The sequence below is a fragment of the Phocoena sinus genome, chromosome 12 (assembly GCF_008692025.1).
Source record: "Phocoena sinus isolate mPhoSin1 chromosome 12, mPhoSin1.pri, whole genome shotgun sequence".
Lineage (NCBI taxonomy): Eukaryota > Metazoa > Chordata > Mammalia > Artiodactyla > Phocoenidae > Phocoena > Phocoena sinus.
Genome location: NC_045774.1, coordinates 51464250 through 51479826, shown reverse-complemented (window position 1 = coordinate 51479826; position 15577 = coordinate 51464250). Strand labels below are relative to the sequence as shown.

The following is a 15577-nucleotide window of genomic DNA, read 5'->3' as shown; positions in this document are numbered from 1 at the left end:
CGCACCTATAGTCAACTGATCTATGACAAACGAGGCAAGGATATACAATGGAGAAAAGACAGTCTCTTCAATAAGTGGTGCTGGGAAAACTGGACAGCTACACATAAAAGAATGAAATTAGAACACTCCCTAACACCATACACAAAAATAAACTCAAAATCGATTCGAGACCTAAATGTAAGACTGGACACTATAAAACTCTTAGAGGAAAACATAGGAAGAACACTCTTTGACATAAATCACAGCAAGATCTTTTCTGATTCACCTCCTAGAGTAATGGAAATAAAAATAAACAATTGGGATCTAATGAAACTTAAAAGCTTTTGCAAAGCAAAGGAAACGACAAACAAGACAAAAAGACAACCCTCAGAATGGGAGAAAATATTTGCAAATGAATCAACGGACAAAGGATTCATCTCCAAAATATACAAACAGCTCATGCAGCTCAATATTAAAAAACAAACAACCCAATCAAAAAATGTGCAGGGGCTTCCCTGGTAGCGCAGTGGTTGAGAGTCCGCCTGCTGATGCAGGGGACACAGGTTTGTGCCCCGGTCCGGGAAGATCCCACATGCCGCGGAGCGGCTAGGCCCGTGAGCCATGGTCGCTAAGCCTGCGCATCCGGAGCCTGTGCTCCAAAACAGGAGAGGCCACAACAGTGAGAGGCCCGCGTATCGCCAAAAAAAAGGGCAGAAGACCTAAACAGACATTTCTCCAAAGAAAACATACAGATGGCCAAGAAGCACATTAAAACGTGCTCAACATCATTAGAGAAATGCCAGTCAAAACTACAGTGAGGTATTACCTCACACCAGTAAGAATGGGCATTATCAGAAAATCTACAAACAACAAATGCTGGAGAGGGTGTTGAGAAAAGGGAACCCTCTTGTACTCTTGGTGGGAGTGTAAATTGATACAGCCACTATGGAGAACAGTATGGAGGTTCCTTAAAAAACTAAAAATAGAATCACCATATGACCCAGCAATCCCACTACTGGGCATATACCTAGAGAAAACCATAATTCAAAAAGACACATCCACCCCAATGTTCATTGCAGCACTATTTACAATAGCCACATGGAAGCAACCTAAATGCCCATTGACAGACGAATGGATAAAGAAAATGTGGTACATATATACAATGGAATATTACTCAGCCATAAAAAGGAACGAAATTGGGTCATTTTTGAGATGTGGATGGATCTAGAGAGTGTCATACAGAGTGAAGTAAGTCAGAAAGAGAAAAACAAATATCGTATATTAATGCATATATGTGGAACCTAGAATAATGGTACAGATGAACTGGTTTGCAGGGCAGAAATAGAGACACAGATGTAGAGAACAAACGTATGGACACCAAGTGGGGGAAAGTGGCGGGGGGGGGGTGCTGGTGGTGGTGGGATGAACTGGGAGATCGGGATTCACATATATACACTAATATGTATAAAATAGATAACTAATAAGAACCTGCTGTATAAAAAAATAAAATTCAAAAAAAAGGAGGTAATGAAATTCTCAACAATAATCAATAATTAATCTCTGTATAACACTTTACAATTTAAGAACGATACCCACACAACCTTGTAATTATAATGTTTTATAGGGAATTAACAAATCATCAGAGGAAGAATTAATGTATTTTTCAACTGTGTGTGTGTGAAAAACTAATGTGAAAACTATAAAAATTAATTTAAAATTTCAAAACAGCTAACAGAACCTGCAAAATTACATTTGCAAATCTACAACAGTTTTGACTTTGAGAATGTATAACTTAGACTGAGACAATATAAAAGCCTTAACACATAACTCTTAAAGCATAAAACTACAGACTACTTACTGCCATTGTTTGCCTTGTCAATTTAACCAACACTGTAACTAAGGATCCTACTGTGATGTTGTTGCTGTCTTCATCATCCAATACTATAAGATAAAAGAAAAATAAATAAATAAAAATCAAGCTCTATGTCAAGGCAAACAGCAAAACAACTTATTCAAATCAATCTGGTATTTCAGTATTTCAAACATACAGAGTTTTAAACCTACTAAATAAAAAATAATTTATTGACTACGTACTCTGTAAAAAGCTCTCTAGTAGATGCCTTCAACAATGTACCCATTTAATCCTTAAATCAGCTCTATGAAGCATTATTATTATTTCTTTAAAGAAGATACTGAGGTTCAGAAATAAAGTAAAATGCCCAAGGTCACAAAATGGCTATATCGACACGGCCAAGTTTCAAACCCAAGTCTTTTAAAACAGAGTATGTTAGGACTACAACAGCTTTCTCTCACAGTGATATAAAAATAGGATTCTGTCACTCTATTAAATTGTGCAAACTTTATACTCACAAGATCTTACCTATATGAACAAATGCGTGCCTGTAAGAATAAAATAATTAAAACTAGTATTCTGAGCAACAGTAAAGATATTTTAAGGCAAGAACTTGAAAATATTGTTTATATTAAAAAACACTTTAAAAACATTTTTTGCAATTGTGTAATTTTTTAAAACCACATTTGCCACACACAACCCCAAAAGTCTAACAATAAAATAAACTTAACTACAAGCCCTTTAAAAACAGAAACCATTCCTAACACATCCTTGTATTCTTGGTCCCACAAGAATGTTTTCACAATGGCAACTTAGCAAATGTCAAAGCTCAGAACAATGTCACAATGAAGGAATGGAGCAGAATAATCTCTAATTCTGTCACCATACTAAGATACTATATTCGGCTCTAAAATGGGAACTCACAGGACAATTATGTAGATAGAAAAATAATCTCCATTTTTTTTCACTCCAAGCAGACAAAGACAGAAGTAAGTCAAGAAAAACACATGAAATGTGGCACAGAGCATGGTGATTTTCAAGATTTAATTAATATAAACAAATTAGGTTTTTTAAAAATTAATTTTAGAACTAAGCAGGTATCTTATACTAACAATAGATATATTTCAAATATCCTTCATTATATCTAGAAATCTCTTTCATTCTTTGAAAAGTTAAGATCTTCTTGAAAGCTGAACTACAGAACAGAAGCATCCTCAAACCTAAGCCCATTAGGAGGATAATAAAAGTAGGGTTCTCAAAACTAATAAGTATACAACATCTTCCATATTAAATGAAGTGTTTTGAGGGCCTTGAGCCAAATAAACAAAAGCCAATCTAACAAAAGGGAAGCAATGGGAAACCTCCCACTTACCCTGTGATTTTATGTCCATGGTCACATATGGGAAACTCCCAAGGACAGCCATAACCTCTTCATACTTTTCATCTTCAAGGAAGTGCAATAGATTGTGACGATCTGATTCTTTTAAACTCACCAAATCCTGGATAGTCTTAATTTTGTACTAAATTTAAAAAGAGAGAGAAAGAAAATAAATCCCAAAGTCATATAACTTTACATAAAAGGAAAATTATTAGCATGTTTACCAAAACAAAATCCAAAAACTTTTAGAAAAATGTTAAGATTATATACATTTCAAAGCAGAAAATACAACCTCACTGCATTTCATGGCCTTTTTCTCCAAGGAAATTTAAGAATTTTTTTTATTACAAAGTTAATACACAGCTACTTTTTTTTAATTAGAAAAAAATAAAGTTAGAGGAAAAAAATAATAACATTCATATAAACTCTTGACCCAAGCAAGAATGACTGTCATTTGATTTGTTCAGTTTGCAGACCTTTATTTTTAATTTTAATGATAAAAACTTTTAAGAGTATGAATTTATGTCCAAGTAATAGCTGCATGCACCCTTAAGTTTTACTATGCAATACTCTCATTTTTGTTATTTTCTAAATACAGCTACCTGTTATTGCAGTAAAACCCAGCCTGGCTAAATGGATACTCAGGAGAGGGTTTTTTAATTTCTGAGTATTTGGTGCCAGTTATTAATTTTTACTTTCACCGATAGGGATTAGCTCATGAGGCACGTGAAATACCTGCTTTTGAATTCTGAAGTTTACAATTATGACTTAAAATGTGATCAAATTTATAAGAGTAACACACTTCCTCGAAAGGAGAGAACTCTGATGCAAATTTCTAATATGTATTTATTAGTTCTGCCTTAACACTATCAAATCCAATGTCTATCTTCTGCCTACTTTGTCTAATATCAATACATACAAAGCAGTGTTTAAATCTCCTACCAAACTTACAATTTCATTCCATTTTTCTTATATTTCCTCAAGTTTTCATTTATATTACATTTCTGAAATATCTTAAGATTCATTATCATAATCTATATACAGATTGTATTTTCTAAATAAGAATTATCTGTATTTCATCTACTTGTTTTTTGAATGCTTGATTTTTTTTGTTCAGACTCAACCAATAAACTATTGCCCAACCTTTAAGCCACAATGAAATAAATGGAAAGTATACAGTGCATTTTTACTTAGTACGCTTATTTTGGCAACATAAAGAAAAAAGAAGTGTTGACTGCTAAAATGCACTGACCCCCAAAGTAAACCACTACAGTAGTAAAATATTATAAAACAGCTACCTAATCAAGAAAGTATTAACAGAATCACTTGAGGAATAGTTTTAGAATGTTAAAACATTGTAAATCTAAGAAGTTCACAGTAACCATTTCTAGAAAAATTTTCATTCTTGTTACCTTTAAGTGACAGGACAAACTGCTTAAAACTAATTTTTAAAGTAGCAAATTACCTTTTTATGATTAGAAACCCTTCTAAGATTGTCTTCTTCAATGTGAGGGAGCTGCAGAAGGGAGACTTAAACTGCTGAAGCCTTGCACAGCCATCTGGGAAAGCTCATGCAGTTTTCCAGGGATGCCAAAGTTGGAGCACGAAACTCCCTTTCTTAGAAAGAATAGAAGAAAAGCAAAAACAGGTCTGGACTTTTTATATGTTCAGGAGTACACAATTCATCACAAAAACAAATTCATGTGAACATCCTTAACACCTCAAATTTTATGATCACAGTGTTGAATTTCCTTTAAAAGTTACTGGGTAAGACACAGAAAATACACAAAACTTGGTCAAATGCACATACTGACATCATCCATAACAACAAAACACAACCAGTATCTCTTTTTTAAGGGTCTCTCTTTCCATTACTGACCATAAATAAACTCCCTCGTTCTTTTTTCCATTATGTAAAAAACACTACATGTCAGATGAATCATCATCACATCACTTAAAGAATTACTTCAAACTCATTGTTAACCTAATTCTAAAACTACTCAGAGGAAGGAAACGGGTATTTTAAATCTTTGCAAACAATAAATAACAATAAAACAATGAAAAATTAAAATTCAAAGAACATGTCACCATACTTTACATAATAAAAAATACAGGAAAGAAATAAGAAAAACCATGAAACAAAACTGGGGAAAACTGATTCACCTTACAGACGGAATTATACTACGCACCCAAAAATCTTAAAACTATGAAGTGTAATCTGTATGTGCTTGCAAGAAAAAGTACAACATAATTATGCTTCCTCCTCACCTTCACGGCTCCGGGCCATTATTATTAGTTGGCAGATTACATTAACCATTTCTTGAAGTAGGGCAGGGCATTTTTTCAGCATAAATTGCTGATCTGCAAAACAATAAAACACCTGAAACAAATCATTCTTCTTTTATGATTAAAACACCTTTATCACCTGTAGTCCAAGACGAATGCTAAATTTAAGCTGTCACACACATTTTTCACATGACCACAGAATATTACAAGAGTTTCTCCTCAGCAGCACTATGTCAAAAATCAATCAGAAAACCCTACCTTCAAATTAGATGTTTCAAAGGCAAACTTTTAATATTATGGTCTTGGGCTTTATAAATTACTCCCTACCTTTTTTTTGGAAATAGCCTTAATCTTAAATTTAATCATAATCTTACTAATTTAAGAACTTCAAAATTCTTCTTCTTGTGTACCTAAATTCCTATAATTATGGGTAAGTCCAAAGACTAAGACTGAGAATAAATGTCAACCAAATGGAGAGAGGAGGATAGGAGGAGGAGGAGGGAGACAGACACTTTCATTTATACTACATATAATAGTTAACCATTAAGATCATCCATTGGGGTTGGTACTCAACCTAAAAAAAAATCTGTTCCCTGATTCTAAGATAATTGGTAAAAATGGAGATGGTTTCATATCTGTACAGAACATTAGGAACAGAATTACTAGTTAACTTGCAACTTCAATAAACAATGCCTAAATAGCGCTCCTTGATTCCATCATAAGCAGCCTATCCTATCATTAATCACTGAGCATCAACTGACCTTGTTTTCAAAGGCATTTGATTGCATTATTCGCTTGAAGTGGTGGGGGGAGGGTTGGTTCATTCAGAAAGAAAATTCCCTAAGGATAATAACTTTCTTTTAAAACTTCCAATTGAAATAATGCAAGTGAAAAGAGATGACACTCAAATTCATGACATCCCTGGAAACACCACTGTCCCAATCCACTGCTTTTCTTTTAAGTAGAATAGATGGCTTCAAGTACTTATGAAGCTTTTAAATAAAGATAAACAGACACTTCATTGGTAACTACTGCTGGAGTATGATGGTGGTACTGGTGGCAGTGACTGAGACATCTGTTGTGAAAATCCATTTTTTCCTTGCCCCAAAAGGCTTACAAAATCCTTTTTTAAAAGCCATCAGGAATTATTGTATAATCTGCAACTGACTTAACATTTTTCATTGAGAGTATTCTCTCACCTTGAAATACAACATTTTAACATTTGCCAAAACATCTGACTTACTAATACCTTCAAAGAGTTTGTGAATTATGTACGTAGCATATAGATTTGTTTTTAAAAGGTCCTTGAGTAATTATCTGATTGAGCAAAAAAGAACAGTGACCAAAAAACACTGCACCACGAGGTCTAATTAAATCCACCTCTTCTGTACCACTAAAACCCTACAGATATTAGAATCACAAATACCTTCTTCAAGGGTCTCAGGAATTTTCATTCTAGCAAGATGAGACAGTAAAAGAACTCTGGCCTTCAGGCTATATGGGCAGGTAAGTGGCGGCTCATTCTTCTTTAAATTAATGCTGCCAATTTCTCTGATTAGCTAGAGTAAATAAAATAATTATTTAAAAATGTATACTTAAAAAAGCATTAACCTTATATACTTAAATGTTTATCAAGGAATTTGGGAGACAGGCCTAACCTGAGGTATTAGAATATTATCTGTTGGTCTGCTTGTGGCATCCTTGTTATACTGAGGATCAAATTCAGAGGCTCCAGCCAAGACCATGATAAGACCTAAGAAAACAAAAGAAATATGAAGAAAAATAAATTTGCTCACCCATTAATCCGCCTCCCATGATACTTGATTAATCCTAGAGTGAGGCAGTTTTCCAATCACACACAATGCTAAAATCATCTGAACTCCACTATCAATAAGCATTAATCTCTCTCATAACAAAAGAAACACCTCACTTTTTAAAATGTGTGCAATATTACCTATCACAAGTAAATAGAATACACATCAAATTAAGGCCCAGAAGCAACTAGGTGCATTAAAATCACTACAAATAGCATCTGTTTCTAGACCTAAGCATGTGTTCCACTGAAATTTATAGTAGGAAGTATTCTATGTGATGTTACCAACTGCTTTGTAAAAAAAAAAAAGGGGGGGCGGGGACTCCATGGCTAAATAAAGCTGAGAAATAAGAGTTAAAAAGAGTTTCAGGTTTCTTCACTTCATGACTCCTCAGAGCCTTGAGTAAACTACAATATATTGTAATTTGCAGAAATTTTTGTTATGGAACTCTGGAGGGTTTTGTAGGAATAGTGTTCCTTGAAATACACATGATGTGAGGTCACATATATTAGCGTTACTCTCGTTGGCCTATACAAGTTCTTTAATGACTGGCACTATAGTCATCAATCTTACCTTACAGCAGAAAATACATGCAACATCCTCACAAAAAGCAGGACGGTAAAGAGGTTAAGTGCGTAGCTGAATGACCTAGAACAATATTCTTCACCTCTCTGTGGGCCTCGGTTTCTTCATATGTGCCTGACACACAGTCAGCATAGTAATGTGTGTGAGCTAGTACTATTACTACCCTCAAATGTCTGAATGAAAACAACAGCTATATAAATGGTGCCAATGCTAAAACCAAGGATATATAAGCAAACCCACCAGCTAAACAAAGCTTTACGTATGTACTGGTTTAGGGCTTGGGAACCACATTACCTGAGTTCCATCCTAGCTCTGTCACTTACTGTGTATCCTTGGGCTCAGTTTCTTCATCTATAAAATGTGCTTAAAAACAGCACTTATTTATGGGGGCATACAAAGATTAAATGAGTTAATACATGCATAGTGGCTAGCAATGCCTGGCAACGACAAACACTCAAGAAATCTTAGCTGGTATTATTACAAAATTAGCCCACAAGAAGTTTTACCATAAAATTTCTGGAGGGAAAAAAATATGTATTGATATATACATATACATAGTTGAGTACAATGGGAATAACAGAACTACAGATTAAGACATATGATAAAGGGTGTTAGCATTTTCCTCCAGCTTTAGCTATAATGAACTGAATATCCCTAAAACTATTAAATGGAATTTCTCCAGTTGAATATATATCAACTCTACATAAATGACTCAGAAAATAATCTAATATCACAGTTACTTAAATTTACTTACGTTTCATATCCATATTTCGGGTTTTATAAACAAAGTATGTATAAATCTGTGTTGTGCGTATTAGAATCTGGTCTCCACTATAGCGTATTGAGCGATACCACCAAGAGCCCTAAAACACAAAATTAAACCAGAAATAAAGCATAAAAACCATGATAAATGTTAATTTTGATGCAGAATGGTCAAATTTTCTAAACGTTCATAAACCAATAAAAAGACCTGCTCTTTAGAACAAATGCCTTTGTTACATATTTCAAATGATTTATTTGGTAAATATTTATGCTGCCTGAGGCCTAAACACCAACCTACCTCATTACATATATATGATTAAAACATTTAAGTTTCAGCTAGAAATTGTTTAAAGACAAAATAGGAATGAAACAACCCACTGCTATAAGCAACAAGCTGGTTCCTCACACATAGCATGTCTTCAATAAATATTTGACAAATAAGCGTAGAAGCAATTTTATAGTTGATATGCTACTTTCATTCACATTATTCCACACAAGTGGATTCTCACACAACAATCCTATGAAGAAGGCAAGACAGGTTAATTGTTAGCCTCACTATGGGACCCATAGGAACCGTAAGATCAGTAAGAATACCACCAGTCATAAGAGTAATAAACAATAAAATCATAAACTTTATGGTACCTCCATATTGAGGTACTATGCAACTGTTTTTAAAAATGAGGTTGTTCTACATGTTGTACCCCTATATGAAGCAAAAAAAGTCACAGAACAATACATATAGTAAGATCACATTTTTAAAAAAATGTGCACATGTATATATACATAATGCATAGAAAAATATCTGAAAAGGAAGCAAACTTAGCAGTGATTATCTCTGATAGAGAAATGGAGTTGGGGGAGGTGGTAACGGAAGATTTTCATTTTAAATTCTAAATACATCTGTACTATCTCATCTGTGTGTAATTTTTGGATCAGGAGGAGATTCATTTTAACATACTAAAGAGATGTCACCTTTAGAAGACCTTTAAAGTATAACTGAATATAAGATTCTTAAAATTCAAGGATTAATGGATTATATTCTAATACAAATTACAATCTTATAAGGAGACTCCAAAGCATGCACCGATTCCCTTCCCTAAAAAATGTTAATAAAAAGAGCTGGAACTTACCACAACAACTGGAAGGATAACCATGAATGCCAATCCATATACAAGTAAAACCTTGAATTGAAAAGGAAAGAAAAATTATGGCCTTCATCAGGTAAATTATGACAACATTCATGAACACTTATTTTGAGGCTTACATGGGGGAGGCACTATTAAAAGCACTCCTCATGCAGTACTTCATTTAATCCTTATTTTCAAACTCTAAGAGGAAGGTACCATTATTATTTTCCTTTTGCAGATAGGGAACCTTCAGCATATATAGTCATCCCTCGGTATCCATGGGGAACTGGTTTTAAGGCCCCCAAGGATACCAAAACTCAGGGATGCTCAAGTCCTTTATATAAAATGGTGATAAAAGAGTAGGGCCTCTTTACCCATGGATGCAAAACATGCCGAAAGGGAGGGCCAACTTCAGCTGACCCTTGAACAATGTGGGGCTTGGCTCCCCGACCTCCTTGCAGTGGAAAATCCAACTCTAACTTCAGAGTTGGCCCCCCATTACCTGTGGCTCTGCATCCGCAGATTCAACCAACCATGGATTGTGCAGTACTGTAGTCCGTATTTATCAAAAAAATCCACGTATTAAGTGGACCCACACAGTTCAAGCCCCGGTTGTCCAAGGGTCAACTGTATTATATATCCACACCTTGGCAAGTAGTTAGCGCCTTCAAAATAAATGGTAGAAGCTGGTTTCTTTGCCTAAATATCAAACAGAACACATAATGTTCTGTTTGCAAGTAATTTCTATCTACTGGTCTTAGATTTCTGTCCTACTGCTTGATCCCAAATCTGGTAGCTAACTATCTTTTCTCTTCTCTAGTATTCCCTGAATAACCCCAAGCATAATAAACATGCTTATATACAGCAACTATATACCCTGGAAAATAACATGTAAATAAATAGCCATAAAATAACACGAAATAGCCGTTTTCAAAACAAAACATGGATTTTTTTATTGCTTCAAAGATAGCTCCTAGGTAATTATTTTCAAGAAAGGAGAAGTAGGGAATTCCTGAACAATAGGTTAGGATAATTCCTGATGTTTTAAGAGTTGCAGCCTCTATATTACAGACTGAAGTCTGATATCCTACTGTCTCCTGAAGTGCCATATATAATATATATCATTATGTTAGCACACATTAAAATTAACTTAGCCTGGGTAAATGTGGAATAAAAGATAACTTAAATTTTGAGCGCTACATAAGATAAATGTAGATACCATAAAAAAACAGTGGTTCCCTAAACCAAGAGTAGGACCCAATCTGAAACCACCTCCACAAGAAATCACCACAACTGTAAGGAATTCCTTAAACAGTGCGAGGGGGTGGTGGGAACCCTACACTAGAACACACTGCCCCAAACCAACAACCTAATAATAGGAACCGATTCTTTTCTCCATTATGCAAAAACAGTTTTCACAATACACAGTTAAATTGAAAACAGCACACCAGTATTTTCTTTGTAAAGCTCTCTATATATTACCAAGATATAGCGAACACATTATAGTGTCTTATTTAAATGTACTCACCAAAATTGAATTTTTCTGGTCAACTATCCAAGCTGGCAGGGCAATTCCAAAGCTTGTGGCTAAAATAGGAAGAATATTTTTGAAGAGTCTCCATTTCCAGTTTTATTTCTTTATATCCCCAAATTCTGTCTCCCCCAGCCCCTCCAAAAAAGCTTTAAGATTATCTTATTATGTGTTTCCATTACACAAAAGTTGATGGACATGGTTTATATTTGAAACTTTAAATTTTTCCAGAAGAAAAAAAATTCTAAGTATGTGAATTCCTTCTTCCCAGAACACTTAAATTCTTTTATATGTCCTGAGTTTATGTAAACACTATGAATATATGAGAAAATGTTTAGTCAGTAAAGAAAAACAGATTTTATTCATCCAATTTTTATCAACTACTAACTGGAAATGAAGAATAATGACAGTGACTACTTTCCTCATCAAATCAATCAAAGCTCTATCTTTCAAACCAATCTCTAGAAAGAAGAATAAAGTAAAAATTAAAGGGAACTCAATTTACATATTTGTTTAACTCCTTGTGGTTGTAATTTTCCTATTCACAAACTAAGAAAATCAAAACATTCTTTTCAATCTAGTTTAACATTTTTATAATATACACATATCATAACCCCAGTATTTTTTAATCATCATTTACCACACCTTGAGGTCCATCTGGATTTCCAAACTCTTCCCAATTTTTCCGGGACTCTTCATCAGTTAAACTAGCATAAAAGGAACAAAGGTGCAAAATTAGAAAGCCACATCTGAAAAATAAGTACTCATATACACAAACTCCATTAACTAACCAACTCACTTTTTAAAGATAATTTCAGAGAATCAAGAAAAGAACTCTCTGAAATCAGAAAAAAAGGGGGAGAGGAAAATAAGAAATTCAGCATTAACAGAAAATGCTAACTATTGAGCCCAGATACAAATTCCTAGTTGGCCCATGGGTTCTCAGGTTTAGCCAGTTCAAGCCAGAAGATGCAACTTTAAAGGCTACTACATTTTCTAAGGAGGCAGGGAGGATTATAGGTTACTTTTAAAAATCTTATACACTCAGATATTTCCCAAAATTTCTTCAATGTTCATGTTTTTACTTTAATAATGATATATATCTATTTTTTAAATATAAACTTAATACGTGATTAATAATAATCCCTCCAAAACTGGCACCACATTCTCAAAGAAAAAAATAATAGCACCTATAAAATTCCACTGCTTTGGAAAAGGTCATTTGCATTGTGCTAAGATCACAATTTTCTCCTAAGCCAACTTCCAGCAAGACTAAGAAAATACCTGCTAAAGCAACAGCTTCTTAACCCAAGCAATATATATGAAAGTGACAGTGATTTTTTAAACACCTAACATGAATATAACCCCTGACCTGGGCAATGGCTCAAGGCACAGGGTGAGAGTAGTTTTATTCCAGGTCCCAGTATAGATGTTAAAAAAAAAAAAAAAACATTAAAAGAAATTTTCAATTCCTTCAAAAACTTTACAATGCTGTTAAGGAGACAAGGCAGACACATACACACAAAATGACCAATAACATAAGGAAGGCATTCTTGCAGACCAATTGGCAAAAGATTATGTTTATGTCCAAATCTAATTTTAGCCATATTTCTATTTCCCAGAACATATGCACTTAAGATACAATGAATTTTCTATTCAACAAAGCTCCAATTGAGAGAGAGAAGGCAGAAGAACCTTCATAAAATTGCAAAATTTTTCAATGATTTGAAAATATTTTAAAACTTATCAATTTGGTTATTTATGAAAACAAGAGCCTTGATGGCTTTAGTCCTTATTCAACTATAACTCCACTTACACTGTTTGACCTAAGGCCGCAGTAAAATACAGGAGCCAATGAAAGGCATTATTAGAGAGACTGCAAGTTAATAAGGAGTGGTGCTAAGATTCCTTTCTGCTAAGGGAGGGATGTTTTTCAAAAACTTTTGCCTTTGTTTTCCTGTACAATTGTCCACCCCACCCAGAGCTTTAGCTATTGTTTCTTTCAATTTTCTGTCTCCTAATCAAAGTCTTTTCCCCAAAATAATTATCTCTGTCCCCTCCTGACTTTCTAATGATGGCAGCACCATAAACTGTTCTGTTCTCTATACAATGCCCTTAGGTTTTGCAAAATAAAGCACAGCTCTCATCAGAGAAGCACTTGATTTTTCAACCTGCATACACACCTGATTAAAATTCCATTAACTCATTCATTAAACCATCTGTACAACTGTTGTGTAACCATCCTGTACACTCAAAGGAATTATCCATTTTTTAAAAAGTCAGTGTAAGAAAGCAACTGATTTGGGGCTACTTATTAGTGCTTCAGTATCCATTCCTAAGACTTAAGGTACTTAAAAGCTATGTGATTTCAGTATAATTTATACATAACAAGCTTAAACAACACCAATGGTGCTAACATAATTTTTTTAATTTAATGAGTATAAAGCTTCCTAAATATGATTATACCCCTTGACTTTGGGGGTGGGAGGTTATATCATAGATCCTATTAGGAATCTAATGAAACCTATGCCCCTCCTGCCCTGGAAAAAAATGCACATTTACAAACACACATAAATTCTGTATACAGTTTCAGGGACCTCAGTTTATAAATCCTAACCCAGAGAATGCTTTCACTAAATTATATGCGAAGGGCCTGAGTTGGCTATGTAGAGCTAAGTTACATATTCATATGTAAGAACACATGAAAACATACTTTTTAAAAATCAAAATATCTTTAAGAATGTAAATCATGCTGCCCACTTGTTATAAAGTAGTTTAAACATAGATTTTACACCCAAAAGCAAAATCCCAACTATATCCAGAAGAATGAATCAGATATCAATAGTTGGTTTAACTCCTCAAAAATAACCATACCTCCTTTCCTTTAAGTTACAATCTGGTCTGAAGAAACAGGAATGACCCAGCTTGTTTATTATAATGAGTGAATAAGGGAAGAGAAACCAGCCTGAATAACCAAGGCAAATTCTGAAAAACTTTGTAGATCATGCAGTTTTCTATAACCGCATTCTACACGTTGCTTGAATTACATAACTTAGGCTGGTAGAGTTATACATACATAAGATAGCAGCTTCAATCACTCAGAACCTATATTCAGTAAAATGCACCCTTTTAACTAATTATACTTGTACAAGTTACAATAACTCAAAGTTCTGGGTCCCATAATCATTTTACTTCTTCATTTGTCTGATAGACCATCAACTATTTAAGACATTTTACATACAAAACATTATACATCTTGAACATGTAACTGAGTTAAAACCAAAGGCCATATATTATTCTTCTGTACTTCTTAGAATAGCGACCATACAATATAGAGTCAGATTTCCAGTAACCTGAGAACAAAATCATGAACTTGAAAGTGTTACAATACCTGAAAACTCGGGGCGGGGGGCGGGGGGGGAATAACTGTACCAAAAGCACCAAAATTAAAACTACTAATTATTTTGGGGAAAAGAATCTGATTAGGAGACAGAAAGTTGAAAGAAACAATAGCTAAAGCTCTGGGTGGGGTGGACAATTGTACAGGGAAACCAAGGCTATCTGACTTCCTCTGGAAATCTTCAGTTCTTCTTAAATTACCTGAAGACAGCAACTAAGGCACTGCAATACTTGTGCAACAAGGGTAAATGCTTAAAGGAGACACTGAAAAAAGGGGAAAAGGAGACACCAACTGAAAGACAGCAATCTGGAGGATGTCTGCTGCGTAGAAAAGAAAATGTAGTATACACTTCAGAAGCTCCTGAAAGTATTGCTTTATTACAGAATCATATTCACATAGATAACAAGCAATCCACAAAGGGGGGGCGGGCTAGGCAGAGAGGAGACACGGTCAATATACTTTTATTAAGCACAAAAATGCGTAAGATGATATTTCCCAAACTTTTGTCATTCACATTCCACTTTCACAGCCTGCTATTATATCTGCATATCCTATTATTTACTTATATTTTTTAAGTTAGCTTACAAAATTATATACATCATCGAGTCCTCAAAAAACAGATAACATCTTTTCTGTATTTTACTCTTTAATTCAACATAAGAGCTGTGTGGGATATATCTATGATTCCTGAAGAGTCCAGCTAACTTTTTAACTCTTGTAATATTAATACTCAAGGAATTACTTAAAATTTTATATACCCTATCCTGTTTCCCCAAAATTAAACTCATCTTTAGTTTATAGTTTAAATGAGACAAGCTATAAGCCAAAATAAAAGAAATAGATCTAGCCTAACAAAAAGCCTA

The 15577-nt window shown here is 34.2% G+C and overlaps 1 protein-coding gene across 1 annotated transcript in view; it reads right to left on the bottom strand.

Annotated features, from left to right (window-relative positions):
• SEC63 (SEC63 homolog, protein translocation regulator) overlaps window positions 1-15577 on the bottom strand; it is a 65200-nt gene that overhangs the window by 19358 nt on the left and 30265 nt on the right. The window contains 10 exon segments of the mRNA XM_032650869.1: window positions 1838-1920; window positions 3204-3351; window positions 4675-4826; window positions 5478-5570; window positions 6922-7054; window positions 7154-7248; window positions 8649-8757; window positions 9787-9837; window positions 11312-11370; window positions 11960-12021. Of these exon segments, the coding sequence (XP_032506760.1) occupies window positions 1838-1920; window positions 3204-3351; window positions 4675-4826; window positions 5478-5570; window positions 6922-7054; window positions 7154-7248; window positions 8649-8757; window positions 9787-9837; window positions 11312-11370; window positions 11960-12021 (985 nt within the window).